Source organism: Watersipora subatra, chromosome 3 (genome assembly GCF_963576615.1).
Source record: "Watersipora subatra chromosome 3, tzWatSuba1.1, whole genome shotgun sequence".
Taxonomy (NCBI): domain Eukaryota; kingdom Metazoa; phylum Bryozoa; class Gymnolaemata; order Cheilostomatida; family Watersiporidae; genus Watersipora; species Watersipora subatra.
Window position 1 is genome coordinate 57,623,904 of NC_088710.1, and position 27,776 is coordinate 57,651,679.

The 27,776-nt window shown below is 36.5% G+C and overlaps 3 protein-coding genes across 4 annotated transcripts in view; 1 reads left to right on the forward strand and 2 right to left on the reverse strand.

Moving 5' to 3' along the window:
• LOC137390202 (uncharacterized) overlaps window positions 1–1,740 on the forward strand; it is a 31,283-nt gene extending 29,543 nt beyond the window's left edge. For both annotated transcript variants that reach the window (XM_068076492.1, XM_068076493.1), the window contains 3 exons: window positions 21–94; window positions 332–455; window positions 1,373–1,740. In XM_068076492.1, coding sequence (XP_067932593.1) covers window positions 21–94; window positions 332–455; window positions 1,373–1,389 — 215 coding nt within the window. In that variant the 3' untranslated portion in view covers window positions 1,390–1,740. The remainder of the gene's footprint in view (window positions 1–20; window positions 95–331; window positions 456–1,372) is intronic.
• A 769-nt stretch (window positions 1,741–2,509) lies between these two features.
• On the reverse strand, window positions 2,510–3,915 carry LOC137391306 (transcription factor ETV6-like). The gene is made up of 3 exons (XM_068077735.1): window positions 3,605–3,915; window positions 3,264–3,340; window positions 2,510–3,110 (listed from the first exon to the last, which is right to left on the reverse strand). The coding sequence occupies exons 1-3, from the start codon at window positions 3,778–3,780 to the stop codon at window positions 2,818–2,820; spliced, it is 546 nt and encodes a 181-aa protein (XP_067933836.1). The 5' UTR covers window positions 3,781–3,915; the 3' UTR covers window positions 2,510–2,817.
• A 375-nt stretch (window positions 3,916–4,290) lies between these two features.
• On the reverse strand, window positions 4,291–27,776 carry LOC137391762 (dual specificity protein kinase CLK2-like). The gene is made up of 16 exons (XM_068078295.1): window positions 27,756–27,776; window positions 22,475–22,612; window positions 20,183–20,372; window positions 18,331–18,430; window positions 17,899–17,965; window positions 17,636–17,680; window positions 14,913–15,029; window positions 14,712–14,802; window positions 13,639–13,714; window positions 11,332–11,426; window positions 11,075–11,204; window positions 9,898–9,980; window positions 9,138–9,217; window positions 8,386–8,473; window positions 6,412–6,592; window positions 4,291–5,678 (listed from the first exon to the last, which is right to left on the reverse strand). Exons 2-16 carry the CDS (start codon window positions 22,576–22,578, stop codon window positions 4,513–4,515), a joined length of 2,613 nt encoding a protein of 870 aa, XP_067934396.1. The 5' UTR covers window positions 22,579–22,612; window positions 27,756–27,776; the 3' UTR covers window positions 4,291–4,512.

Below are 27,776 nucleotides of genomic sequence, written 5' to 3' on the forward strand. Positions count from 1 at the left end.
TTTATTGTTTTACTGTTTAGATGTAACGGGAGTAACAGATCATAAGACTATCAAGCAAATGCATAAGACTTTTGACGATTTGCTAATGAAAGAGGTAAGTTAAGATAGCCAAGGTCAAGGTTAAAAGTAGAATTGTTCAGGCACAAATATTTATTTTTTTAGCAATGTGTCGTATTGGTAGTAATGCTTGCGTATTATTGTTCAAATGAATTTACTATTTTTGCTTTCATTTATGTTATTACTATTATATCAATTCATTATATTACATTAACTTATTAGAATTAAGGATTTCATGCCGTGCATAAGTTTTGTATTTTTGTTTGCTCGGCAGATTAACAAGAACAGAGTGAATCCGAAAGAGATGTTGAATGAAATACCACAACTTTTGCAGTTCCTTGAGACGGCTGTGGCAAAACAAAAGATCATTCTCGCATTTGATCAACACAATCCTCCTAGTAAATATTTTTTTCAGCATTTAGTACTAACTATGCAAATACTACAGCTAAAATATTAGATCAGTTCACTATGAGCAATTTTGTATGAAAACAAATTTGTAAATTTTAGGCTCTTTCCATCCAAGTAGATTCAAACTTCACAAGAATCATGAGTTGTCAACCCTTGGCTATTTGCACTCGTTAGAACTATTATACTCTAATGGTGCATTCACGATAATTATTAAATGAAAACTGCCAGTTTTCATAATTTTTGCACTAGTGGAAAATGCAAATTAATTGACTACTAAAAAATATATCTTCTGTTGCTTTCAACCTTTTTCCCTTATTGTATGAGATATTTCCATAATCCTAGCAACTTATTACTAAAAGTATTTCCTTTGTAGTTGGTAGGAGTACATAATCCTCTGTCAACGGCTGATGGATCTAGTAGCTTAAGTACATACTTTTCAATTCAACGGTTCATTTGCTCAATGATAAAAAACAAAACAATCACCAGCGTTGAAAGCAATTAAACTGCTGATACATTGTTATAATTTATTTCACCATCGTTACTTCATGACTGTCCGCTCATTTCCTACTGGGTAACAATTCACATTTGCTTATGCAAATAATAACAACAAAGATTTCACAAACTGTTTTTGATAGCTTTATAATTTGGTTGAAATATTTTTAAAAGATAATTAAATTATATTCACCAATTCCAAACACTTACAAAGAATTTTCTCTATTCTAGCTACTGATTTTCAGAAGGCAGTCTCTGTAAACCGATTTGAATGACTAGCTCTCTCCTTGGTCACGTTTTTACCTCACTGATTTTGACCGAGCAACTTTTATATTTTATACCCTCAGTTTTGCTATAAATTATAGTGTCAGCCTTTACATTGGTCTTACTGGCATTTACCTTATTCATTTCACAGATATAGAGTTCAATTGATGAAATATACAAAACGGTTCATGAAACTGCCCCACTTTGCCTACAGCGAGCATAATACTCTAGCTGATGCCTTCTACACGTGCCATGCCGGTAAATTATTGTCTTTTTACATCGTATTTACTTTTTTTATAAGTTGTGGGATCTGACTAAAAGATTGCATTAAGTTGTTGTTTCATCTCAGGATGTCAGTCAACATTTACATGTTTTATTTTCATACTCATTGCATTTTTGTGGCAATGTAATTTATATTTTTTGCACGTTTTCACTGATCATTTGATACACTCAGGTTGTTTTATAAATTTTGTATAATTATATCTTGTAAATACAGGAGTTCATTGTTTTACAAATAGATCAGTAAGTACATCATAAAACTGCAAGGTTTAAACCTTGCATTGAATTGCATTTCTACAATGTTTTGTACATTTTGGTTTAGCTTTTATAAAATCTAAGCATCGTCTCATTCTTTGCAAAGGGCTTCTAATATGTGCTATAACAGTTTCTTGTTTGAAATATTGATGGTCAATTTTTTTCAGCTAGAATAATTTCAAAATGGCATTATCCTTATTTGCAGCTACCTCATAAAATTTAATTTAATTTTAAAGCAGTCAAGAAGAGGTGACAACTCTAATTCATTTAAGATATTAAGGTAATTCTTATGCTTGCTGTGTTGAAAGTAAAACAGTTTTGGCAGTGATAGAAACGGATTAACACAAAGCTATTGATTTCAATATTCATGACGCATAAATAATAATCTATTAATCTCATTCCTACAGGTTTCCTGTTTTAGAAAAACATAGAATCACCATGATGAATCTGCAAACGTCATTGCATATCAATTCGCTTAAGCTCTATTGTTGTCTTGTTATTAGCTCAACTGTTGCAAACCGCACAATTAATTGTTGACAAAAAGCGGTGAGAAAATGTGAGTCTAGCTATCCAATGCAATCAACCATGTGTTATGTGAAGTCTGTGTACTATGACGAGTTGTCTCAACAAAACCGTACCAATCTGTAACATGAAAACACAGCGGGTGTTGGCCTCAATTGAACCGGGAAACACTATGCCTGTTAAATGGAAGTGAAGCATAAAAATAAAATTAATCTAGTACATAGCAACAATGTCAGGAATTGCATAGCACATTTTATTGTGTCAGTGATTGTATAGCACATTGTATTTGCGACCAGCACAAATTGCACAGCATTCATAGACCAGATGTGCAAAATAGAAAAAACGGATAAAAATTTCAAGAGTTCCTAACTCTAAACTCTAACATTCATCCACTGTGGTTTATTTTTGTTAAAATATCAAGTAAACTATTACATAAACAGAAACATTAAAACATGAGATCATGATGGTTAACAAGCTGAAGGGACAACATAACCAGTAATGCTAATTAGGTACAAGTTTGTATTATAAGATGTGCAGGTGCTATGAAAAATATTTTCCTGTGGTAAGTGCTAGTATGTTTTCCAATGGTGTTAGTTCAGCATGGTATGGTTTACGCTTTCCTTGGAAAAATACAGCCGGGTAAAGTCTTAGTCGGAAGTCTCGATATAGGAGTTTGCCTCCTATTGGCACACGTTTAACAAACATTTCAATGGTCATGAGGCACAAGGCTTTACCATTCATATCAAATTTCTTCTGTGATATATCTAGGTTGTATGTCGAGGTGATATACTTGAGCCATGTCTGCACATCTTTTTTGGTCCAATCTCGGGGATCTGAAATGTATTGAAATAAGTCAGACAATAGTTCTCAGAAGTTGTTTTAATGCTTTGTATAAACAGTGTGGCTACACACAAAACTGAGCTTAGCAGCAAATTTCAATACAACCTATTAAGTCCTATACATCACATATGTTTCAACAATCTTACCTTCTGGAAGAGTATAACAGGGTTGAGCTTGTGATGTGTAGCTTCTACAGGACATGTGTACCACATTTGTCTGCGGGCTAAAATAAACATGACAGTATATATGAATATATTCAGTTGTCCATAGCTTCTTTTTAAATCGATTATTCATATATCATTGGAGGAAATGTCACCAAATCATCTTTTCACAATAATACATTAAATTCAACATGATAGATTTTAGTTGTTTTACAAGATGTACTTAAAAATACTACTAGCAGCCGAAAAGACATGCAAGCTGCTGATCTACACTAGACATTGATTTGACTTCTACGAGGTCTTTTGGAGTCAGCTATGCTGCTCACCTGTGCAACCTTGATTTCTTTGCTTGGGCTGATAAATCGACAGCGGTTTGCTTACAAGGCACATCCTCTTCTATTGAGCTCATCTGTATCCATCTTCGTTTGAGTTTTACTGGCAAACTGTTGTCACTGCTTGACGATGCAGGACTACAACAACTTCTCTCCGAAGACACAGACATGTTGACACTAGACGTTCTATGTAAGTAAAATAAGTTTGCACAGGCCAGCCGCGCTCTAATACCAGTAGCTATACAGACCAGCTGCTATTATGCATCCACCAGTGTTGACTGCCTGCAGTCTTTTAATCTAAAATACGTGCCTCAATCCTTCATAAAAAGGAGGGGAGATACGCTTCGCTAGGTTGTCGACATTTAGCTAATTCTCAGACATGGATATAAATGATGCGCACACACTGATACCCTCTCAAAGGCAATTACCATACAACTTCCCTTGTTGAAAAAGATGTATCAGTAGAAATCAACATCGATTATCTGATACGCACACCTTGGTACCATCAAGGTTTTTATATGTTCAAAGCTTCCGAGAGATGAGGGCTTACTCTGAGCAGGATGGAGATAATCTCTTAGAACTGTGTAAACAAACACCATCCATGCAAGCTGGTACCACTCATTAGAAAAATCTCTGGCATCACTTCGATTAGTGGCCCATTAAGGCATATAATTATCTCATAGAATGTGCATGCGTTGCTAGTAATAATGAGAATATATATTGCAATGCATTAACTTATCATGTGAGGCAATAATTAAGCGAAATATTTAAAGACAAAGCAAAATTCAAACTTGAACGAAAACTGATTTGTTATAGCAATTCAATAAAATGAAGATTTGCTCGAAAGAGCAATAAAAAATACAAAGGAAATTTCTGACAATGAAATGTTTTGTAGATCTGTTTTACAGTGATGATCGATCTGGCTCAGAGGTAAAATGATCATAGTTGAGTGTTTTGCGTCGATTGCTGTAGCGCTTGTTCTTTTTTGACTCATACTTGCTTGGCTTGCTCTTAAGAGCCAAGCGTGAGCTCGGGGATTCATACTTCGGTTTGCATACATACTTGACTCCTTGACATTCCTTTGTCACTTGAACGCTGTTAGATGAACCACTTTCATATTGGATATCATTTGTGCCTTCCGTTGTAACATTGTCCTGATGCCACTCTGTCCCTGTGTCATAACCTGATGATGCACCTTGTCGACCAATAGGCTGCTTTACATCAGTGGTAATAGATGGGGTGTCTTGTGACCCGGATTCTGAGTCCATGACACCAGGTTTGGTGAGGGTAGACTGTGGAGTGGTAAGAGACTCTTTGTTTGTAGGCTTGGTAGTGACTGTCCTATCATCTTTTCGTGTATCTGATGTTCGTCGCTGTCGAATGCGATTAGTGGTAACTTGCTGTGCGTCTTTAAGTCGTGCAGCAGCTTCTCGTTCTAATTGCTGACGTTTGCGTCGCTCTGCTCGGGCTTTACGACGAGCCTCTTTTTTGTGTGCCAGATCTGGGGAAGAAACATGCGAAACTGTGCTATGTGTCATATTACTTTCTACTGAAACCGATGGTGTGACGCGTTCCATAGTCTTCTCCGGCACATGCTTCTCTCGACCACCAAAACCTCTCAATAACATGTCCACTGCTGGGCTAGCAAGATCAGAATATGCAGAAGGAATTGAGGCAGGCCCAGATTTAGCTGGAATTGACGAGGGCTCAGGTGACAAAATTTGTTTCAACGGCAAAACATCAGTTTCAGTTTTATCATCGTTCACACCAAACGTAATTGCACTTGTGTGATCATTTGGAGTGGAGCCTTTGGTCAAATCTGTAGTAGAATTTTTGAGAGATTGCTCCATATGCCTCCTCCGAGTTTCAGACTTTATGCTATCATGCCGCTTGAGATTCTCGGCATACTGCTCTGCGACAGCGCGACTCCGCTGTGTTTCCATCTCTAACAGCTTTCGTGCAGAGGACTCACTCGTTACCTCAGATTCTACCACATCAATGATGGTCTCAAGACTAATCTGTGGAAAAGCATCTTGCAAATCAGAGGCTATCCTCTTGGTTCTTCTACCTAAAAATCAAAACAGCACATCTGAAACATCTTTTGAAGACATTGCAGTGCAGGATAGCTACAATCCATATGCTTCCCTAATATTTAGCTATCAAGTCTTCTATGACTTATTCTCTCAGCAATATGCTTGGAAACACACTCACGAACAAGAAAATATCAAAATGCAAAGCGAAATGGAAAACAGGATTAAACATACCTGCATGCATTGGCAACCCAATAACAACCTAGGCAAACTCAGAGACACACAAAAACCCATTAGTAGAGGGCTCAGTGGAGAGGTAGCAGACTCAATAAATGCTCACTTGCCATATTACATACAAGCAGATTAGCTGATATCTTTGGTTTTTTATTTATGGGATCGAATCTCAACATTGAAATGTACACAGATACAGATATATAGAATTATGAGATCTCTAACAATATTGCAAAGATAGCAACTAAAAACAGTAGAAAAAGATTATGAACAAACTGTGTGAAATAATACAACAGGTAGCAAAATGTCGGCAGCTCTGGTCAGGAAGAACTCCAATGTTAATTGCACAATGTTCATGACCTCAGACGACAAACATTGCTTTCAGTGAAACATATTAAGCTATTGCTGTCACATGCTTAGCCTGCAGCAACACTGATTCCACCATGCAAGCAGCCATTATTTGCACTCAATGGATCTCATCAGCCAATGGTCACAATCAAAAACACCGCCAAGCGAGTCAGTGCTGTCATCTACTCTTACTGTTTCGGTGCTCGCGTGACGAATCAGACTGACGCTCCTCCATCAAGTCATCAGACATGGTGAAATATGGATGTTGCAGGGCCTCGTTTAAGGTTATTCTTTCCACAGGATCGTACTCGAGCATTCGACTAATTAAATCAAATAGCTGCCTCGTCTCCTCATCATCCTTCTTCATATATCTCTGTGACAAATAAATATGACTGCATAAGCCTTACCATGGTTTATCAAAACACTGCAATTCCAGCTTTTTATTGTCAAGTCTTTTGAAAAACACCTTCGGCCTAAGAAGATTACAGATAACCTAGATTCTGAACATCAAGATAAGCGATGCGATGAAAACTAAATCAATTGCTAGTTGAAGTAATTACATTATTACACAGTATTTAGATTCTTAACCGATTTCGATTGAGTCTTGGTATGAATTTACAATTAGTTTATCTCATCCACAAATAGGCTTTGCGGTTTTCAACATTTTGTTGGAATTCAGCAATTTTAAATCAAAATTATGCTGAATTGATATGAATGTCTGAAGTGGCAATTGCAACACAATAACGCGTATAAATGCGCTTATGTTTAAACCCTTTGAACATTACTGATCATAATTATCAAATGAAATTTCTTAGGGTCAACTTTTTGATAAGCTTCCTGCAATGTTTAGGTCTGCATAAACTTGCACGGCTCTATTATTAATCTAAGCATGCCGCTAAAGGTCAAATTACTAACCATAGGTATGAATTTTTCACTAGACGAACAACTAAAAACAATGTTAAGACACACCATAAGCATACACTGATGCTCAATGTTTCAAAGTTGAGCAACACGACTCCTGTTGCATCAAGCGCTCTTTAATTATAGCTTCAAGAAATTGACCAATTAGATCTTGAGTAACATAGCTCATAAAACTATAGCGGAGCAGTGAAGTCTCAGTAAAGGCTGGTTCACGCTATAGCGCCATTTGTCAGCGTTTTCCTTTCGGCGTTCATCGTCGATTATGTGAACCGCGAACCGATGGCATCAACGAAGCAACGCGGACACGTCGGAAAAGTTTGCAACTGTCAAACTTTCCCGCTATTTCGCCGAGCATCAACGACCGCCTTCCAAATGTGAACCATTTCAGCGATGGTAATTCGCTGGTAGCGTGATTTATTCATATCCGTTTATGATAGTCGTTGCTAGACTAGTATCTAATTCCATCACGCAAAAACAAAGTGTTTTTCGCAAAAAGTTGAGAAGAGTCACGGAGTATTTCCTGATGCAAACGGGATAGATTTGTGATAGTGTGAATATCATTATCATCGATGATCACCAAAGTATTGTGGCATCAACGCCAAGATACGACAATATAATGTGAACCAGCCTTAAGCTATGAAAGGCAATGAAACAATACTCATTGCCAGCTTACTTGTATACCCGGGTATAAATACGAAAATAAATACAAATTATTGGGGCAAAAAATTATGAAATACAGAAATATGGGGCAATCTGTATGGCACTTGCAAAAGAATAAAAAACAAACAAAATGAGAGAAAATCCGAGGCAGAAGAATGAAAAATGACTTGTTTTGCATATTCTAAGTACAGTCTCGAGTCTGGATATGCCAAACAGGATGAACGGGATGATTTCAAAAGACATTGCTTTATCTTGTAACAGGTGAGACCAAGAAAGCACCATATACTCTAGACATGGGAGGGCTGTGTAGGTTGATTAATTGGTCTCCTCAACCGTCATGCAATATCCTGTATGACAAGTGCCAGGGTAGCGGAACTCCCCCATTCATCAATATGACAGCTTATGGCAACACTAGCGTTTAACAAGAAACACAACACGCCCATGACTTGAGCCTCTGCTTGGGATTAATATAGATCTTAAGGAAGCGAGTACCACCAACCTGCAGGAGTATTTAGGTAATTATACCCTCGCCTAATGCTATAAATCTAATTCAAATGTAATAAAAAAATCATTCCTAATTCTCACCTCAAGTGGTTTACACATCTCCCTGACATACCGACCCGCTGTGGTGTTAGGATCCCAATCAAGACGACCATGGTAAAAATAGTCTGTCCTGCAATAGGGCATACAAATCCTATACAACTCCGCATGTTCTCCGACACCGCTAATGGCAAGTTATTGCAGTTAGAAACGGAAATGCTGGTATAGCCACAGTATATGCTCTCTATATTTGTGCGCCATTCGATTTGCAACTTCTCTACGACCAGACAGACTCATTTGGTACAATGCTTAACATTTAGTACACCTATTCAAATCAGCACAACCTCACTTTTACATATACAAATGCCCTGAAGACGTGTAATTACGAGAAGTAAATGAGAAATAGTACATATATTATGGCGATGTAAGCACATGATAAACCGAAAGGAAGCGATGAAAGAATGAAAGAAACAAATGTGCATTACATCAGCTGTGAAGTTTAACCTAGTCAAGTAATGAGGTCGCCTCATCCTACATCCTAGCTTGTAACCAACTAAACTCCTAGAGAAAAATTGGTCACAATTAGTTTAAAACTCTTGCGGTTGATTAGTACTTGCATTATGCATATTTGTTATCGATATATGATATTTCTAGTTATCCTAAACAGGATTACAAGATGTCATGTAGTTCCGTGAGATTATACTCTAAAAAGGACTAATGAATGTAGTGCAAAATCCATGTGCTGAGCTAAAAACCATAAGAGAAATGACAGAAATTAGAGATAAAACCAAACCCACCTTGATTTCCTAGTCATTCGGTGTGGAAGAGAACCTAATATCCTTTCCATCATTGCTAAGTGTTCCAAGTTGTCATGTGTCTACAATATTGTAAGAGGCACCTGGAGATAAATAGGTGATAATATAGCTGGTGTCAAACAAATGCACTCTAATATTAGTGTTCATTGCCTAAAAACATCAATAAATACGCGAAGCTACTATCCACTGCTACTTATAAATTTATTGTCAGTTTATACCTGACCCTATTTTACATAACAGTTCCACGTTTGTTTAAGATTAACAATTATTGACTCAGTTGCATTAACTTCTGTTACAAAAGATCAACAGTGAATTTGCTTCAGAAATGTAGCTAAAAAGACAAGTGTTAAAAACAAGTATTCACAATATTTCAACAATAGTAGCATTGAGAGAAGTCAACACAGCTATGGTCAGTGTTGAAATATTGTTTTCAATAAAAGTAAATTAACGTTTGATGGACGAACATGTGACCAACTCAAAATAGCATTGGACTCTCCTACAATAGCAAAATAATTCAGGGTTTTGAAGGCACACACTAACTAATGAACATATTGTAGGAAAACATCTTAAATGTAAGATGTCCTAATTAGAAGGAACTTCAATCAAAGCTATATGAGATGTGATATGCAAACATGTTAAAGCACAAATAAGAGTGTCTCATAAAAGCTTTATAGCAAAACAAGCACTACAAAATGACTTGACAGTGTGTTATTTATAAAACCGTAGACAACTAGCTAGCTACCTGGAATAGAGTATAACCCGTGTAGAGCTCAAACAGAATGCAGCCGATACTCCAGACATCACAGGGCTGTGACCAACCAAGTTCTACAGCAGACACATAAAACCATCTTGAATGTAAAAAAGAGCTGAATTTCATTGAATCTTCACTTTCTCAGTCTTTATGAAATTTGATAAAGCTTTGAAGCACTCGATGAACACGTTTAAATATGAACAATGAGTATATTTAGTTTAGCCTCCACTCACTACTTTGAGACATCCTGATACATTAAAGACAGTACATATTCTCAATAAATGTATGCCAATGAAAGAATTCCTGAAAACAATTACACAAGTATACCACACACGCAACATAACTGCAACAAAAACTATCGATCAAATTAATTTTCTTAAACTGTGGCAGAGAGCAGAAATATTCATATCTTGCTGTTGAATGAGAACAGCAGTAAAATGGGTAAGTTAACCATCATCTTGTCATTAAGGCAAGCCGCAGTTCTAATCTTGTATCCTTGCATAGAGCTAACACCTGAGAACTTTATCAAGTCAATTTTTTGCATTTTTATCAACTATTAATATGAACAGAGAAAGCTAACTATTATCACACCCCTTCTCTCGATATAGCAACAGCAATCAAAACACAGCTGTGCTCAGGTAGTGTCTAATTGGTTAATAATGATTTTGAAATTGCATTCTGGATTTATTATTAAAAGTGAGACCCTGGTGTTACTACTGTTTTTTAATAAATTACTCGCATAGTGGAATACTTTTTCACCTAAACTGTTAACACATTATCTGACATGATGGTAAACTAAAACTAAGGCATTCATAAATACGATAAAATACCACATGAATTTCAAGTAACTTCAAACAGCAAGTAGCTTGCTATTTGCCTCAACAGAATGATGCTTCATCGAGCCTTAGAATCAAAAGCTCCGAAACTCAGTGTAGCCAACGATGTGACAAAGTATGTAACAGTAATAGGTTTAAAGGATATCATATCGACTGTGTACTTATGCTCAGTTCTGTTGCTCATGAGTTTCTTCAACTACATCCCAGTGACATTCTTAGCTGTTTAAATATGTGTGGAAAAAATTGATAACCATCTTCTAACTAGAAGTTGTGGGTATGTGGCTCTTTTATGGTGAACACGAGCCAACTAAAAGGTTGTAATGAAGTCATACCTAAAATAACCTCTGGCGCTCTGTAGTGCCTCGTGGAGACAATTGTGCTGTGGTGTTCATTATCAAAGGTGGCAGAACCAAAGTCTATAAGCTTTGTTTGACTATTTTTTATAATTCTCTGTTCCTTTCTCTGGAATTACGAAACAAAATCATCAAAAAGTGAAAACGTATGCAGTGAATAAGAACAGATACACAGAGGAATGTAACAGAAATAGGCTGAAATAGACACCGCAAATTATAAAAAAAATGACCTTTACCTTTCGTTCGTTAAATGTCACATCATAGTCAGAGTCTATGAATAGAATATTCTCTGGCTTAAGATCTGTGTGGGTAAGACGGTTCTGGTGTAGAACTACAAAAAAAGGTATGCTGAAGGTGACAGGACAGTTTTAGTCAAGCAGACACCTGCATGCAATGGCATCAACTCATTTGGTCATTATGTATGCATGACCGTGCTATTGCTTTACAAGAAAATTCTGAACATAAAAAATCAAGATATGTTAAGAAAAATGCCTGTTGAACAGCTAGGCAATATTGAGGAAAAACCAGCTGCGCTAAACAAAAATAACTCGACTAACAGGCAACCTATTCTGCTATAGGAATGCCCGACAAACCCTCTATACGTCCATGTACCTAAGGCTATCGCTTATGATATGGTTACAAAACTTATAACCGGAATATGAAAATACTTCATAACAGCTCAGTACTGCTTTTTAGAAACAATAATGGACCTACTTAAATATGATTAGGGGCTCTATAAACTCAAATTAAAAAAGAGCCTAACGGTAAATGCAAATTTAAAGTTAACAAGATTCATTGTGGTCAGCAGACCTCTCATGAAAATAATAATATGAAAAAAAAGCACAAAAATCTTATTATTTTTCTCAACCAACATACGCGCAAGGTTGTCTCAAAACACGCATAGAATTACATAATAACAAGGCAACAGTGTAGGCAACAGTAGCATTATATAATGAGGCCTCATTAGGAGAGCAATAAGAAGTAACATCATTACTTCATATGTAAGCCAGCTCTCTAGGTAGGAAATATCAAGGAACTAGCTACGATATAATGATGATGGATAGAAGAGCTATGCTCTCACACGCTACTAGATTGTATTTCTTGTCCCGCATGCCACAATACACCTCCTAATCTTCAGACACTGATTCCTTAACTGAAAATAGATACGACCCGGATATTGCATCTTAAATTATCACATCAACGGCCTGTATAATCTCAAATTAATTGTATTAGCAAAAGCTGTCCATCCTGCCTTAATCTTAATCCAGCGCCGAGCCGTGCAAGGATTGCCTTGATACGCGGGGCGAGTCTAAATATACAGTGCAACCGAGTAACATCCCAAACTGCGCAGTAAAATCGCAATGTTAGGCGTGACCCCTAGTGTCTCTCCGTGAGTGGCACGGATGAAGTCCCCAAGGCATTCACGGAAAGAAATGAGTGAGAATGGAGAGAATAGTGAAGCTAAGCTCTGCCAGCTAACAGGCAGTTGAAGGTATTAATTAATTAGCAGCTGCAATAGGCAAGAGTAAGGGCAATACATAACACTAGTTGCTTTCATCATCTCACCTACACAGGCTGCACACACACATGGAAATGTATCGGCAAGCGTACAAACAGCATTTGTCCTTCTAAAAGCGGAATGGTGAGTCAGTAACGAGCTTGCTGATTTTATAACCTCATTTGCAAGTATACCGAGAGTACACTGGCAGCGTAAATCACCCTACTGCCTATGGGAGCGCTTGCTCATCTAGAATGGTACAAGTTGACCGATACTGAAGCAAACAAACCAAATTTAAGATGACATCCTCGCTATATATAGCCAATCAGACCACCACAAGTGACAAGCCATCTTATTTCTTTCAATTGCAGTTCCAAATAAATATACGTATTTACAATTAGACTAAAACAACATAAGTCCAACTTATAGCAACTATATACTATAAGATAAATGCACTGTATATAACTCGTAGGGGGGGGGACTAGATTGAAACCTAAATTCTAATGTATTTATTTATTTTTTCAAGAACAAATGATTGTATCATCAAGGTGTAAACAGAGTATTCTCAAAGTTGGTGAATATCCCAATTTTGAAACTGCTCAGAATTGTCAGAGTAAGAATACTTGAGTTCAGATGGCTTGTAATTTCAAAGCTTCTGGAAGCTTTTTACACTTTTGAAGCTATGCGCGCAACTTTCAACAACATTGGCATATTCTCAAGTGACAATCTACTAAACAAGAAACTTTTACGAGCATTGTTATTGTATTACATAGAGCTACATTAACCTTTTAACATATTTTGCCTCTTCAATACCCTTTTCTATTTTATGATGGATTTCATTTGCTATGGTTAAGAGGCCGATAGCATTGTTTGCGCTTGACAGAAAACTTGCATTTCAACAATATCGTTAGCAGATGTTTGCAAATTGTTTTGTTAAAACAAAAACTAAAAGCTGCAAGCACTGAAGACTAGATTGTACGAAGCCATAGAACAAGGAGATATGCTGGAAATGATGCATGAAATGAAGTTACATGAGAGCACTTACATTCCACAGAATAGACCAGCTGTCTCCCGATGTGACTCACTTGGTACATCGGATACGGGAAGTAATGGTTGTCTTTCTGCAAGCAATTTCAACGAAACAATTACCAGCAATACAGATTGCCAGCACTAGAGGTGTCACATCTCCTCTACTACAATTACCAGCAATACAGATTGCCAGCACTAGAGGTGTCACATCTCCTCTACTGGATCAAGTTCATAACCACGTAAGCCATGTAGGATTTGTCTAAACGTATAACCTGGATTACCCTAAACTAGTGCTCTCTGCATTCTGTTATACAAGCAGCGCATGGTTTTTAATATTTTACATTGGCTTGCTTCAATGAAATTTTTATTCTTTGAAACTTTTTTAAAACCTGTGATTTATTATATACCAATTTTGATGTCATAAAAGTGATTCCTTCTTAAATGCATGACACATTTAATGTGAGTTAAAGCAAGTAACTACATAACCTATTTGCTTTCATAACATAGCATTAAAATAACACCATTTACGTACCAAGTTATTTTGGATAAATATATACACTTGGGCCAACCAATTAGATTAAAAACTCTATTCAAATGAAAATTAAAGCTTCAATGAAGGGTTCTATTGACAAGATATGTGGCATTTTGCATTCATGACAATACAGTCGTGGTGGACAAGTAAAAAATATAACTAATTGTCAAATGGTGAGAAGAGTATACTGCAAATCCTATCATAGCTATGTCCCGTTTTAATCACTTATTCCTTAACAAATAGGAAAGCCACACGATTTTGCTCAGTTCCCTCAGCTCAGTATCACAGTAAGTAATAAAAGGCGCAATCAGCAAACGAGAAGGGTCAAGCAGTGCACTCACAGCAAAAGACAAGAAAACAAGCGTCGCAGTTTTAACAATAACCAACTGTGTCTAGTGGCTGTTATATTACATACTCGGGGAAGTAGCTTGACTTCCTTAGCCCAGGCAGACCTCCCGCTGCCGTAAAGCATTAGGGCAAGGGATACCATAAGTTAGACCACAAATCATAGAGCACACCAGGCAAGACTGCATATCTAATGCGCAATGGCTACATACCATAAAATCAAAGACGCTGAGCCCGAGCATCTCAAAAGTGATACACATGTGACCATAGTAATTGAACCAGTCCAGCATCTTCACACATAAACTGTAACAGGAACAGACGAGGCAGCTTAGCATACATTTAATGCTACAAACCATTGTTAAAAAACATTACTTGTCTATAAAGAGAATACGATTGATTAGATCATTACTTACTATTTCCCTTCCGGGTCTTGACGCCCAAGCTTCTCCAATACATTTATTTCCAGCATGGCCGCTTCTCTATATTTGTCTACATTTTTGATAACCTTCAAGGCAACACAACTCCCGTCTCTGTCAAATACAACAGGCAAGCTCGGACTAGCTGTTGGAAGATTACGAAGCAGCGCGTAACATATCGACTGGAGGAAACAGAATAGGTCATTTGGCAGCACCTTAGGAATAATGATGACTGCAATTAACTCTTTAACAGTGTGTGCTAATCGCTCTAACAGCTTTTATTCTATTGCAGCAAGTAGCCTAATATTACTTGTTTTAGCGCCCAATGTTGGTGCTAGAGGCAGGTCCGAGAGGGAGATGAGTGAATAACAGGCACTAATGCTGAGTATTTATGCACAGATTCTCTTCTCCGTCTACCAGAAGTCAAATGTTTTCCAAGTAATGCTGGTGTACCGGTGCATGTATGTTGTCATAAAATAGTTACTGCCTTGATCAGATTACACATTCCAATAAAGTTAAACCTTTACTTATGACCAACTCAGAAAAAATGTACAATTCTAAAAAAAATTCCAATCCACATCTGAAAAAATTTCCAACATATAACATCAAAGTTTGTTAAAATATCAGTTTTGTAAGTGAAAGAGCTAATAAAAATTGAAACCAAAAAAAGAAAGTACGTATAGCTTATTTAATTTAACGTTGACATAGTCTATATTAGCGCAACCCTCTATCACCATCAAGACCTCGAAACCTATGCCTATAATCTATCATCAAGCCTGCACTTTCGCTTGCATTTCTCTAAGGTAAAAACTCAACAAAAATATTTTCTTATGATCATTATTGTAGTTTTTTTACCCAGAGTTTTACATATTGCAATTGTCTTAATGCTATATAGTTAATCAGCTGCAGCATTTAGTAAGTTATCATGTTGTTAGGGTGTGTGATTACAATTTATAAGAATATTTGTTCCAGCGTATGATGATTTTGTTATGTGAAGATCCCAAAATGGATTAACTTGGTATGTAAAGGTGTGTCTGTATAGGTCAACTTGAAAACACACAGAGACCTAAGCTGCCAAGATGAGAGAAAGAGGTGACAGCAGCAACAATGCTAGTACATTTGATCAGCTTTGAGAATACCATAATAAGAACAAGGAGGGTGGTAGTGATAGCAATGAGAGAACGAAGCAGACACGAATAAGACACATGACTACAGTGCAAGGCCAGTTCTCGGGTATACTGTAAAACCTTTATTTGAACGCCATGGCACTCGTTCAACTCTTCTCTTAAAGTGGCGCTTTATTAGAGGTGGCTTTTAAATAAAGAGTGGCGTTGTAATTTTTAAATAGCTCGTCAGAATATTGAGAAGACAAATTTAACCCTTTCATGGGCATTCGAATGTCCCCTATATTTTGCACTCTCCTTCGGGTGGTGCGAACTAATCCATTTTGTATGCAAGAAATTTGCTAACTCACCTCCAACTTGTCATAGATCTCTAAATAAATATGCACAAAGAAGCTGATACATATCTCTGCCAGTTAATATCTATGGCTTGCAATTAGCCTACGATGATCTTATAGCCCGCATTGCAATTTGTTGGAGCTTGCAAATTTTTTTATTTCATTTTAAATTCGAGGGCATACTTTCATTTTTAACCATATTTAATAAGATTGCATTGAAGCTCATTGCACTCATTGATATGTTTGCTACAATTTGCAGCCAAAACTGGTTTTTTTATGCGCAATAGAAAGTCAAGTGTCGATCCATTGTAAGCCGAGTTCATATTATCGCGACGATGCTATCAAATAATAAGCTATAAATCTGCAAATTTATAAGTTATACAATAATAATAATCTATCAAATGCAAGAAATATATATTCAAAAACAAGTGATATAAACAAACCATTTTTATAATCCCTTCAGGAACCAAAACTCACATTTTAAACAAAAATTCACATTTTTAAAACGAAAATATTAGCATCGTTTGCTCAGTTAGTTGCGTTCTGATTGTTGTTTTTGTTTAAAACCATTCCATATCCTTCTGGCTGTTTAACACCTTCCACAGTGTCTTCTGACCTGCACCCATCTTCTGTACAGCTGAGCTAGTCGATATATGCGTCCGAACAATGCTTTAGCAGAGCACAACTTGTACGCGATGCACTTTTGAATACATATATATGTATGCAAATCTCACACAAATAAAGACAAACCACGTGTAACCAAAATAGCCTTAAATTTTTAGCTTCAAAATACGTAGTGGCACAGATTCCATCGTAAACGAAGTAACAAGACTGTTAAACAAAAACCACTCATAGCCTGATACAGTTATTATTTCTTTGGTTTTGCATTCAGAGTTTTAACGAAAAAACCGCAAAGACTTGAAGTTGGAAAACATACTTCAATACGAACAGAAACAACGAACGAATCAATTGTTAATGATGTCACCAAGTCGTTATTAGTACGGTTTTGTGGACACTTTTCCACTGATCACTTGCTATTATGGGTTCCCAAAGATCAAGAATGTCAAATAGTGACAGTCAAATAGAAGTGGCGTTCAAATAAAAGTGGTGTTCAAACAAAGGTGGCATTACAATGCAGGTTTTACAGTAACTGGTACAATATGAAAGGCAAAGTGTGGCTAAAAAGATAGGAGGCAGCGCACAAAGGCCATGCACTGGTGGAATAGTAGGTATGACAATGTGGTTCACAACCAACTCTCACCGTCTCCTGCGCCTTGTGAGACTTGAACAAGATCGAGAGCCAAGCCTGAGAAAAAACAGTCATAAAATGGCAAAACAGTAACACACTTCCCCTCAGACCTTATACGAGATTAGTGCCAATGTAAAGCTAACCATTTGGCATATCGACAAACTGAAAACAATTACTGTTTGTTACACGAAGCAGTGGAGGCCATATGAATCACTTATGCAATAAACTAGTGAGAAGGAACCACGACTTACAGTTTTCCAATTAGTACTGCCTACCTTTGGTTGTCTTGTACTTGCACAACTTTACCAAATGTTCCTTCTCCTAGAGTTGATTGAATCTCATCTAAAAGGAAGAGTAGAAATGAATGATAAGATGTAAATCATCAGACATGCATTTAAGCTGCTTCAGCCAGATCATTTAGACCATCTAAACGGAACAAAATCGGCTAGCTAAATACAAGGCATAAAGAATAATTCAAGCTAAAACAAAAACTAGGACTAATCACGACTATTCATAGGAGCCAGTTTTCAGCAAAAAGGATGCTCAATGGCTTTTAAACGAAATCATGACAAATTTGAAGCAATGAAACCTATGCCAACAGACTGCAGCTAATGGCCTCATGATGGCCTTAAAAGTGATTTGAGGGGATAGTTGGGGCTGAATGAGGCCAGGCAAGCCAACTACAGGTAATATTACTGAGATAGTACATCTTCCATTGATGATGTCGCCCGCTTTGTAAATGAGATGTCCTTCACTGTCATCCTTGATTGGAGTCGTCACCCTTTTCCCTCCATCACTATCTTTACTCTGTATCCGATCGGGCACAATATTCGCCAAAATCCATCCACACCCATCGTCATCGACAATCAATTCATTTCATTCCCAATGTCCGCCATGGAGTCAGCGGAGAGGCCGTCGAGCAAAGTCGTGGCAAGAGGGGGTCAGCCAGTTGAAAGTTTCGTTCAGGTAAGGTTTTCATTCAGCATTTAATCGTTTGTTGTGTGCCAGAGCAGGACATGTGAAAATTAGGTAAAAAGGCCAGAGATATCAATATGATCACATACAGACAAATTAAGAAAGCTAATGTTTATACAATACAACAATGAAGTGAAGAGATGAGACAACTACCTGAACCGAATGCAGACACAAGGACCGAGCAGATAATCATCTTTCAATCACACTTCACACGTGCTAACTACAGCGCATTAAATCAAGTAAAGACAACCAAGATATCTGAGTCAGCGAAGACTTACCCAAGGTTGGCGAGTAAAATTAGCATGACGTGAGAAAGATGATGAGAGGCTATTATTACCAGAGTAGGAACGAGGTTTGCTGGCATAGTAAGTCTGAGATGCATACAACGGTCTAGCGGAAGGATACATCTCAACTCCTCTATTGTTTTCTATCCTCATTATACACAGCGAAAAAACGCGCTTTACAACAGGTAGCAGCAGACACGACTAAGTCCCATAGTGAACAAGTTAAAGTAATTACTAAAATGGAAGGTTCCAGAGGCGAAGGAGCACTGTACCGAAAGGCACGGCTCATTGTACAACTTAGGAGAAGACTACGAATGAGAGCGCGCTAGTAACTAGAGTGAAAGAACACATAGCCACACGCATACGCGCACTGACATTCCTCAATTGGAAGGCAGCCGAACAGCCTAATTGCCACAACCTCTGACCCCTCAACTAAAACTACTTAAACAGCCAATAGTATCACTGAAGCAGCCATAAAGAAGTTAACCCTATCAAGTTACCAACAACAGTAAGAGCAACTATTCCAGTGCAGGCAGTGACCTAGCTAGTAACGATAGCAAGGAAAGACAAATCCAATCAGACCAACAAAAGTGAAATGAGAATACATGTGGTGATAGCTAAAATAACACAACAACAGCAATAGATATGGTCTGGACACAAATGTTTTAAACATTTAGTAATTTATCTGAACTGATCAGAGGGTTAGATGTGAATCATTTGCCGCACGTATTAATACATATTATGATTATTTTATCGGGGTTAATTAGTCAGATATTACATAGAAGCTACGCTGCGAAGTTTATTTGACCAGTGATGAGCAATAAACAATACGTATAAACAGTTATTGCAATAAAAAATTTTCCACTAAGCCAAAGTTAAAATCAGTGTTTATGTCAAACAGGAAATAAGAAACAAATGAGCAGGACATGTGGAATTAAAATGAAGCAAACCAAGGTGCTTTCTGTGTTAAAATAGAGAAAACATAATCTCTGCCATATAGAAGACATCAAAGACGACTATAGTAATGATAATTTTGAACGAATACTCGAATTATCACTGGACAATCTGTTAGTGTCTTCAAGGCTTTTAGTTAGACATTCTCCTCATGAAATACAGTTTTGACCTACTAATCAGAATTGATGACTTGACACGTTAAACCAATGACAGCTGCCAAAAGGTCATGACCGATGACCCATTTGCCACCTATCGTATGCTACTAATGAAAAGCATAGCATAGCACTGATGCTATTCAGACACAATATCAGAATAAAGATATACGCTTGGGTGGTAAAATACTCACGTTATCACGTCTTCTCCGTTTGTAATCGTAACTACTGCCGCTGCGATTATATTTTCTTCTGGAAGAATTAGAATATTTAGACTCGTACTTCTGACGATAGTAACGTCTATCTTTCCTTTGCTTTCGTCGGGATGAGTAGGAGCCACTACGTGATCTGCTTCGATCATGTCGAGAGCTTCTGTATTCCGAGCTAATGTAACATAATGACATGTTTACAATTAACAGGAACTACAAAGCCTAAAATCCTAAAGTATAGACTATGAGGCAGTTACTGTAAAACCTCTATTTGAATGAGGTGACGCTCTATTTTTGAACCCTCCAATCTTTTATTTCATTATAAATTTGAAGGCATACTTTTATTTTATAACTATATTTAGCAAGGTTGCGTTAAGGATCATTGCACGCATTGCTACGTTTGTTACAGTTTGCAGCCATAACTGGCTTTTTATATGCAATAGAAAAACAATTATGAAGTTAGGAGTTATAGCTTGAGTAGCCACCAACTTGTAAGTAACAGATACTTCTGCTTTGAATCGATAATATTCTAATCATCTTGAGCTTAGAAAATCAACGAGCTCCAAAACAATGTCTACACGACCGATTCGGATAGCATGCGCGCCTACACGATGTAAACGACGTACTAGGATTAGGGGTCAATGCATTCTCTTTGACAAGACCTTGGATACACGCATAGAACTTGCAAGGCCCTAAAATAACAATATTACACCAAAAATGTTCAATAATATGCAAATGTAAAAATGGCATTAACTAGACGTAGTTTTTCAACAGCTTATATTCTATAAACATTTAAATAAACAAATTGAAAAAACTCCTTAAACCAAACGCTTCAAAAGCAAACCCATGGAATGATTAAAGAGATGCTTTATGTTTAGACATGTTAGTCAGTTCAGGCACCAAATCATACCAATCTAGTACCTATCTTGCACCAGATAGGTATGATTGGGTGTAAGATTTTCATTTTAGTTAATAACATTATACAGTTGCAAACAAGAAAAGTTTAATGCCTGTTAATTTAAGCTGTGCTCGAAGATAAATTGATAGTATGAATGCAGTAGTAAAATTGTTAAACTGTATGCACAAGAGAACTAGATGACATAATAATCAGTTAACCTTCAATCAATTTCAATCATAGACATCTGCAATTTCAGAATAGGGAAGACATCGCAAAGTGTAAAAAAACAACAAATTGAACCTGGAAATAGCCTGAAGACAAATTTTTTTAAGCTGATTTGAATTCGTCAAGACTTTATTGTAAAAAACTATATCAAGTTAAATTACTGTCATCACATGCAGATAAAATCACCTGAGATGTTGTTTATAATCACTAAATAACCAATACAACACTTGAAGGAGTTCAAACCAAACTTGAAGAGTTGCTTTCCCCTTTGATTAACAATGCTATACAATCTTGTGAATATCAAAGAGTAGCCAACTTCTCACTAGCTACTGCAACCTTAGCTACTATTGCTCAATGGCAAAAGCTGCTATCAAGACCGTTACACGATGGATTCTTTACAGTTGAACCTGATATATTGTGTTTGGTTTAATTTGTTTCACAGCTTTAACTAAATTACGGGTAAGACATCATATACATTACATAATAGCTACAACAAATATATTATTGTTACACCTCCTTTACTTTAAAGAAAGGGCAATTGAGATGTACAGCTGGTGACAAGAGACAGATGATACAAAGGTAGAGGCGCTAATAAACGCATGATGCTAGTCCGATGCCTAACTTAAATTAACACAACTTACATATTTTTACATGTTAATATTTGAGGTTTTAAAATTTTATATTTAAACTACAAGTCTCCGAGCTTCTACTCATCTTTTTGTAAGATTTGCCTTTTGTAAGATAACTTTCACTGTTTTCATTGTGATGGCTTTGAGATTTTCAAAAAAAAACAGCGGCAAAAAATAGAAACAATGGCATATCCAAAATTTCAATTTGTGTGTTGAATTAAAATTTGGCTGAAATATTGTCTAGTCAATATGAAATTAGTATGTACATTGTATATTGGTTTGCTCGTAAGTGGAGGCGCGGTGCAGTAGACTGCCAAGGTACTAGTAACGATAACAAGTGCGCGGTTGAAAAATATCACTTTGAGGATGGTTCGCAATAAAGTTTTGAGACAATCGCTTTTACACAAAATCTCATCTCTACCAAACATTTAACTAAATTGAATGTCAACCAGAACATATAAGAATTTTCAAAGTGCATCAATTTCGTATTAAAAGGAATGAATGACATCTGAAAAATTAACAAACCTAGCAGCTCGATATTTCCTGCTTCGCTTCCTGTATGGTGAATATGTGTCCATCTCCTCATTTGAATAAGAGCACCTCTTTCTGCGCATTTTATTTCTCTGCATCCACAAGGCCACGGCTATGGCAGTGGATGGTAACCTAGCAATGAAAAATGATTTTAATAATTATCGAAAGTGTTTCATTTTTGAATATAACGTGTGATGATATCTGAATACCTTAACACTATGCTTTATGTAAAATAAAATCATATCTAGTGCTCGCGCAGGTGATTAACTTCAGTTAAAACAGTATGTTGTTTATCACAAGCCGAAACATTCATCTATGTACGATTTCGAGTACCAGAAATAAGTTTAGCAAGCTTTGGAACATAAGATTTTATGAAAGTATAGGTTCTATCCTTTGCAATTGTCTTTGATGTTTCAGGTGAACTGACTGCCAAGATGTTTCAAAACTAAAGTCAACAAAACTTGATCGTAGTTAAAAAAAACTCAGTTAGAAGCGGGCGGTGAATTCATGATGAATAAAGCGACGTATGAGGAAAGAGTCCACATTAGATAATTATACGATCTCTACTTTAGCCAATCATCAGCACAATTTTTTTATTTCGGTCGTAATACATGTAATTGCTAACAAACTAATTGTCTGTGATCTCAAAGATTCTTGCTGTTAGAAAATTCACTATCTGTAGTCAAACTTTGATAAGTTAGGCATTAAAGTAAGCGAAGATGATCTCTCAGGATGGGGGTGTTTTAGTAAATTCTCTGCTCAGGGCAAAACTTGAGAAACGCAAGTAGAGAAACTACAAAACCATCGTTGATTATGAGAGAATTCACAGATTTACTGAATGACGATCTGCTTCAATCCGGGTCTCCTTCAACCACTAAACCGGCACGATCTATTGAACTGCAAAATTATAACATGGCCTCTAGTTCCAGCGAAGATGCTTCAGACTTCTGAGCATCAAGTAGTGAAAGATTGGGACAGACAGCTCATAGTTAGAACAGACAGGTGTTATACTGCTGAGAAAGATATGAGAACGTATGCATATCTATCATCGCGTTTGAGTCCTTTTATCTACTAAATTAAAAAGAACAAATTTTTTTAATTTTTCATCATTTCGCCTAACCATAATAAATCGACATGAACAGGTAAGAGGGATGTAACCAGAAGTCTAGAGATGCGAGGTCAATATTGATAACGATAATTTCTAGAACTAAATGTGTATGACTTCATGGAGAAACTATTAATCAAATATTTCTGGTTGCCTTCACGAGGTCTAAAAACTCGATTTTACCTTTAACTAACTGAAAGCTTTAACTATATACCATGTAACTAGTTAACATTTTCTCCGGATGCTGTAATTAATATATTAGATTCATTATTAGAATTCATGCTGACTTCTCACTTTCAGAAATTTGAGGAAAATGCATTGATCAACGCTAACATTTGAATACCAGAAACCAAGCTTAACTTATTGGCTTGACCTACTTATGCTTACGAACACACTGATCCAATGTGTTCATTTCGTAATTATTCACTTTCGATCTATCTAACTCCTGAATTGAAAGCTTGAAGTAGATACACGTTAGAATAAAAACCAAGAATCATTAAATTTAGTTTTCTAGGAGTGAGCCTTCATCAAAGTGGGCCCCTTGTAAAATAAGTATGCTTATATTACATTTGTTTTATTGAAACAGCATGTTGTTTCTTCACCTGTGTAGTTACGGTGCCAGTGTGGAAACTGCCATGTATGGGCATAGAGAGTGATGAATGTATGATGCACAAACTATGAAAATGTGGCATCCTGTTTTTCAGATAGGTCTCAAGCGTGTTGCAAAGATGGTCAACAACGATAAAATGACGTCACGAAAAAACGAAAGATATCATTGTACTTCATGTTTTCTTTAATTCTAGATAACCTAATTACTGCTAAATGTATGTATATATATAAACGCTTGATTTTAGCGCATTACAATTGTTTGTTAGTCTTTACTTCATGTTAATTATGTTTAAATTGATAATTTTATTGCATTTTATCATATCAATAAACCCCATGCATTACAACATAATCAATAGCAATAATTCCCTTCAAAATTCAGACGAGTTGCAACAGTGACAAGAAGCTGTTGCAACAGTGACAATTGTTAAGGCTTGTAATTTACCTTCATCTTGACATAGATCACTATGCGACATGGTTTCTATTGTACGTAGCTAGGTGTGTTCTAAACATAATAACTAAACAAGACCATTGTGGTATATCATAAATCAGTTTTTCAAATAGCTAAAGTAACTTTTAATAGCTAAAGTAACTTTTAAAATTGCAATTCTCTGACGTTGCCATAGTGACACACGTTTTTGAAATGTTTGAAGAAACCAGACGGGTTGTGCACATAACAAATATATCATTCCATAGAGAATTGCAAGCTCTATCAGAATATAGCGTTTAATAAGTTTAAAGGACCCTTAATATGCAACTACATGCAAAAAACCTCTCTAAATGTTGCAACTGTGATTATGGACAGACCCATATACAACATAAAGAGAGCGACATATCCTAGGACCAAAGAGGACGAGGAATATCCCGATGACACATACAGAAACTGCTGGTTTCACCATATATGCTAGTTGCCAGTTTTTATCGAGTAACTAATTTCCTGTGTGGGTAGCAACCAAGAACTTCACTGATACAAAAACCCTGTTGAACTAAGTTTACACGACGGGATAATTACCGTAGACTGAAAGAATCGGAATAAGGTACTCGTATTTTAACACAGCATTTATAAAAGACCAATCGGACAAATTTTAATTACCTTATTTGAGACCGAAATATAAATGTAGCTGAATTAAAAATTTTATTCTAACAATCATGCGCAAATACAAATTAAATGCCGATAGAGCCACGTAGCACTCAACTTTAATATAATGACAATAGCCGATGTGAATACGAATGAGAAACAGGCAGCCTCGCGACTTTGTACATCATTTTGGGCAAGTCAGGGCACATCTTCTTCTTCGGAGTGGTTTAACTGTGATTAGGTTTTGTCGATTTTAATCTTGAAACGTGTTACCATTAAGACCACCTCAAACAACAAAAACAATTGTAAATAATACAATAATACCTATAATTTCCGATACAAAGAACTGAAATTTTGTGTTAGTACATCTTTAAGCCCCAATACATGCTAGCAATTGGTTATAAACTACCTATAAAAGTCTAAACACATTAGGCGATTTTATCGCGAGCGTCATGAGGAGGGCGGAGATATCGCTGGCGTGTGCCTAAACACACTTGAGCGATTCACTAGCAAACGATATAATCGGCACGCTCACAAACTGCCAATAAAATTCCATATCATTAGTTTCTCCGGAGTTGTTAATAAATTTAGGTAAATCAATATGGCGCCGTCTAGACAACAACGTAAACAACTTCCGCTTTTGTTATTAAACCTATCTCACTTTCACAGATTGTACACGGCCCACACTACAAGAAGACATAAGAAAAAACGATTATTGCATTTTTAACTGCAATATTTTACGATTTTCATATATATTTTATTTTGTAGTAGTTTTTTATTTTTAATATATTAAATATTTACCGTTCTCAAGATGGTCAACCTGCGCAACGATTTACTCCAAATGTTGGTTTTCAACTTGGATTTCTCGTAATTTTTGTTTGTTGCAGTGTAGGACTGGACAGGACTGGAGTGCTTTTATTAAATTTATTAATAATTCAGTGTTTGTTCTGGTGATGTTTCAATCGTAAAAAGACAGCAAAATGTTGCTGCTGTACGTTGGTGAACATCGATAAGAAATAATTACCCGCTATAGAATTGCATTCTGGTAAAAACCAACCAATCAAAATGCATCTTGCTAGCGATAGTTGTGTAGAGAAAGTCTAGCGTTATTGCTCTGCATGAGCTCGTTGAGCGAGTTCTAGCGCGAATTAGCGCCACGCAGCGCGATATTGCTCTAAATATCGCCTAGTGTTTTCACGTTTAGAGTCTCTACCAACCGCACCCTGTACATAAGCCTGACTTTATAGTGACGCAACCCCAGCGTCAGGTTCTACCATAGCATGCTGAGCCCTCCTAAAACTATTTGTCATTCTCAAATTCCGAGCCAATGTACATGTATTTGCTAATCCATGAATGCAGCCATCTAAAAAACCTAGGGTGACATTCCGGCTTTAAAGCTGCATGAGCTTGAAAATAATTGCCAAACTATCAAAGCAAAACAAGTTTTTTTATTGAAATGAAAACTGGACTAAAATAAGGAGAAATGAGGACAGGACTAAATTGTTGCCAAGTAAAAATGTCTAAGAATCACTCTATTTAAATATTTAGAAATACAGTGGCTGTCACACCTTCCGTGTTCTATCTACAAAAGGTACACAATAAAGTAGGCTAACCAGTGAGCCGTTAGCTGGCCGAGTTCAATACATGACATCTGTTGCGGCACTTGCTTTGCATATCAAAACGAGGTTAGGGCAAAAATTCTCTTAATAATACAATGCCTCATTTTATTCATTCAACAGACCAGAAACCTGCTGATTAAAACTTCAGGTAATTACATATAACCTTAAAGGTTGACTTGCAACAAAATTCACATTACAGTTATTTGGTATCAGAATATTCACCACGTCTTACTCTGCTGTGTTGTAAGTGCCAAATATGTGGAACTGTGATTACAAGCTCTTAAAAGCTCAAAAACTAACAGTTAATCGCAGCCATCACGAAAACGCCGTAGATTAGAATTTCAAATTTAAAGGAATAATATAGTACTCAGACTGATTTGCATGCTTATTTATAAAGCCAAACATCTATGAAAACCAGCCTCTTTTTCTTGCATATGTTAATTATAATAATAACTTGTTAATCTTATAACACTAACAGTGAGCAAAATGTGTCGACTCCAATAATACGCGTAAAAATTATTTTTGCATCCCAGTAACCCACCACTGCTTTGTTGACTGGTTACCAATTCTAATGCTACCTTAGTTAATACATCTTGAACAATCTTTAGAAAAGCACACCATGTACACCTTAAACATCGTTGAATAGAGTATAAAACTACGGTTTATGATCGATGCTTCTAATTCTCAATGGACATTCCGATACTCAAAGCGTTACAATCTTGAAAATGATTTTAAAATAATAGTATCTTAAGTCATGTTCAACAATAAAAACTTCAATTAGTTTGCAAGCACAATAAAACATGTCAGAAACACTAAGTGCCAACCTGAATAAGCAATATAGTAGAATACAAAGTCATAGCCACTTACACAAATATGGCGACTGTTGGC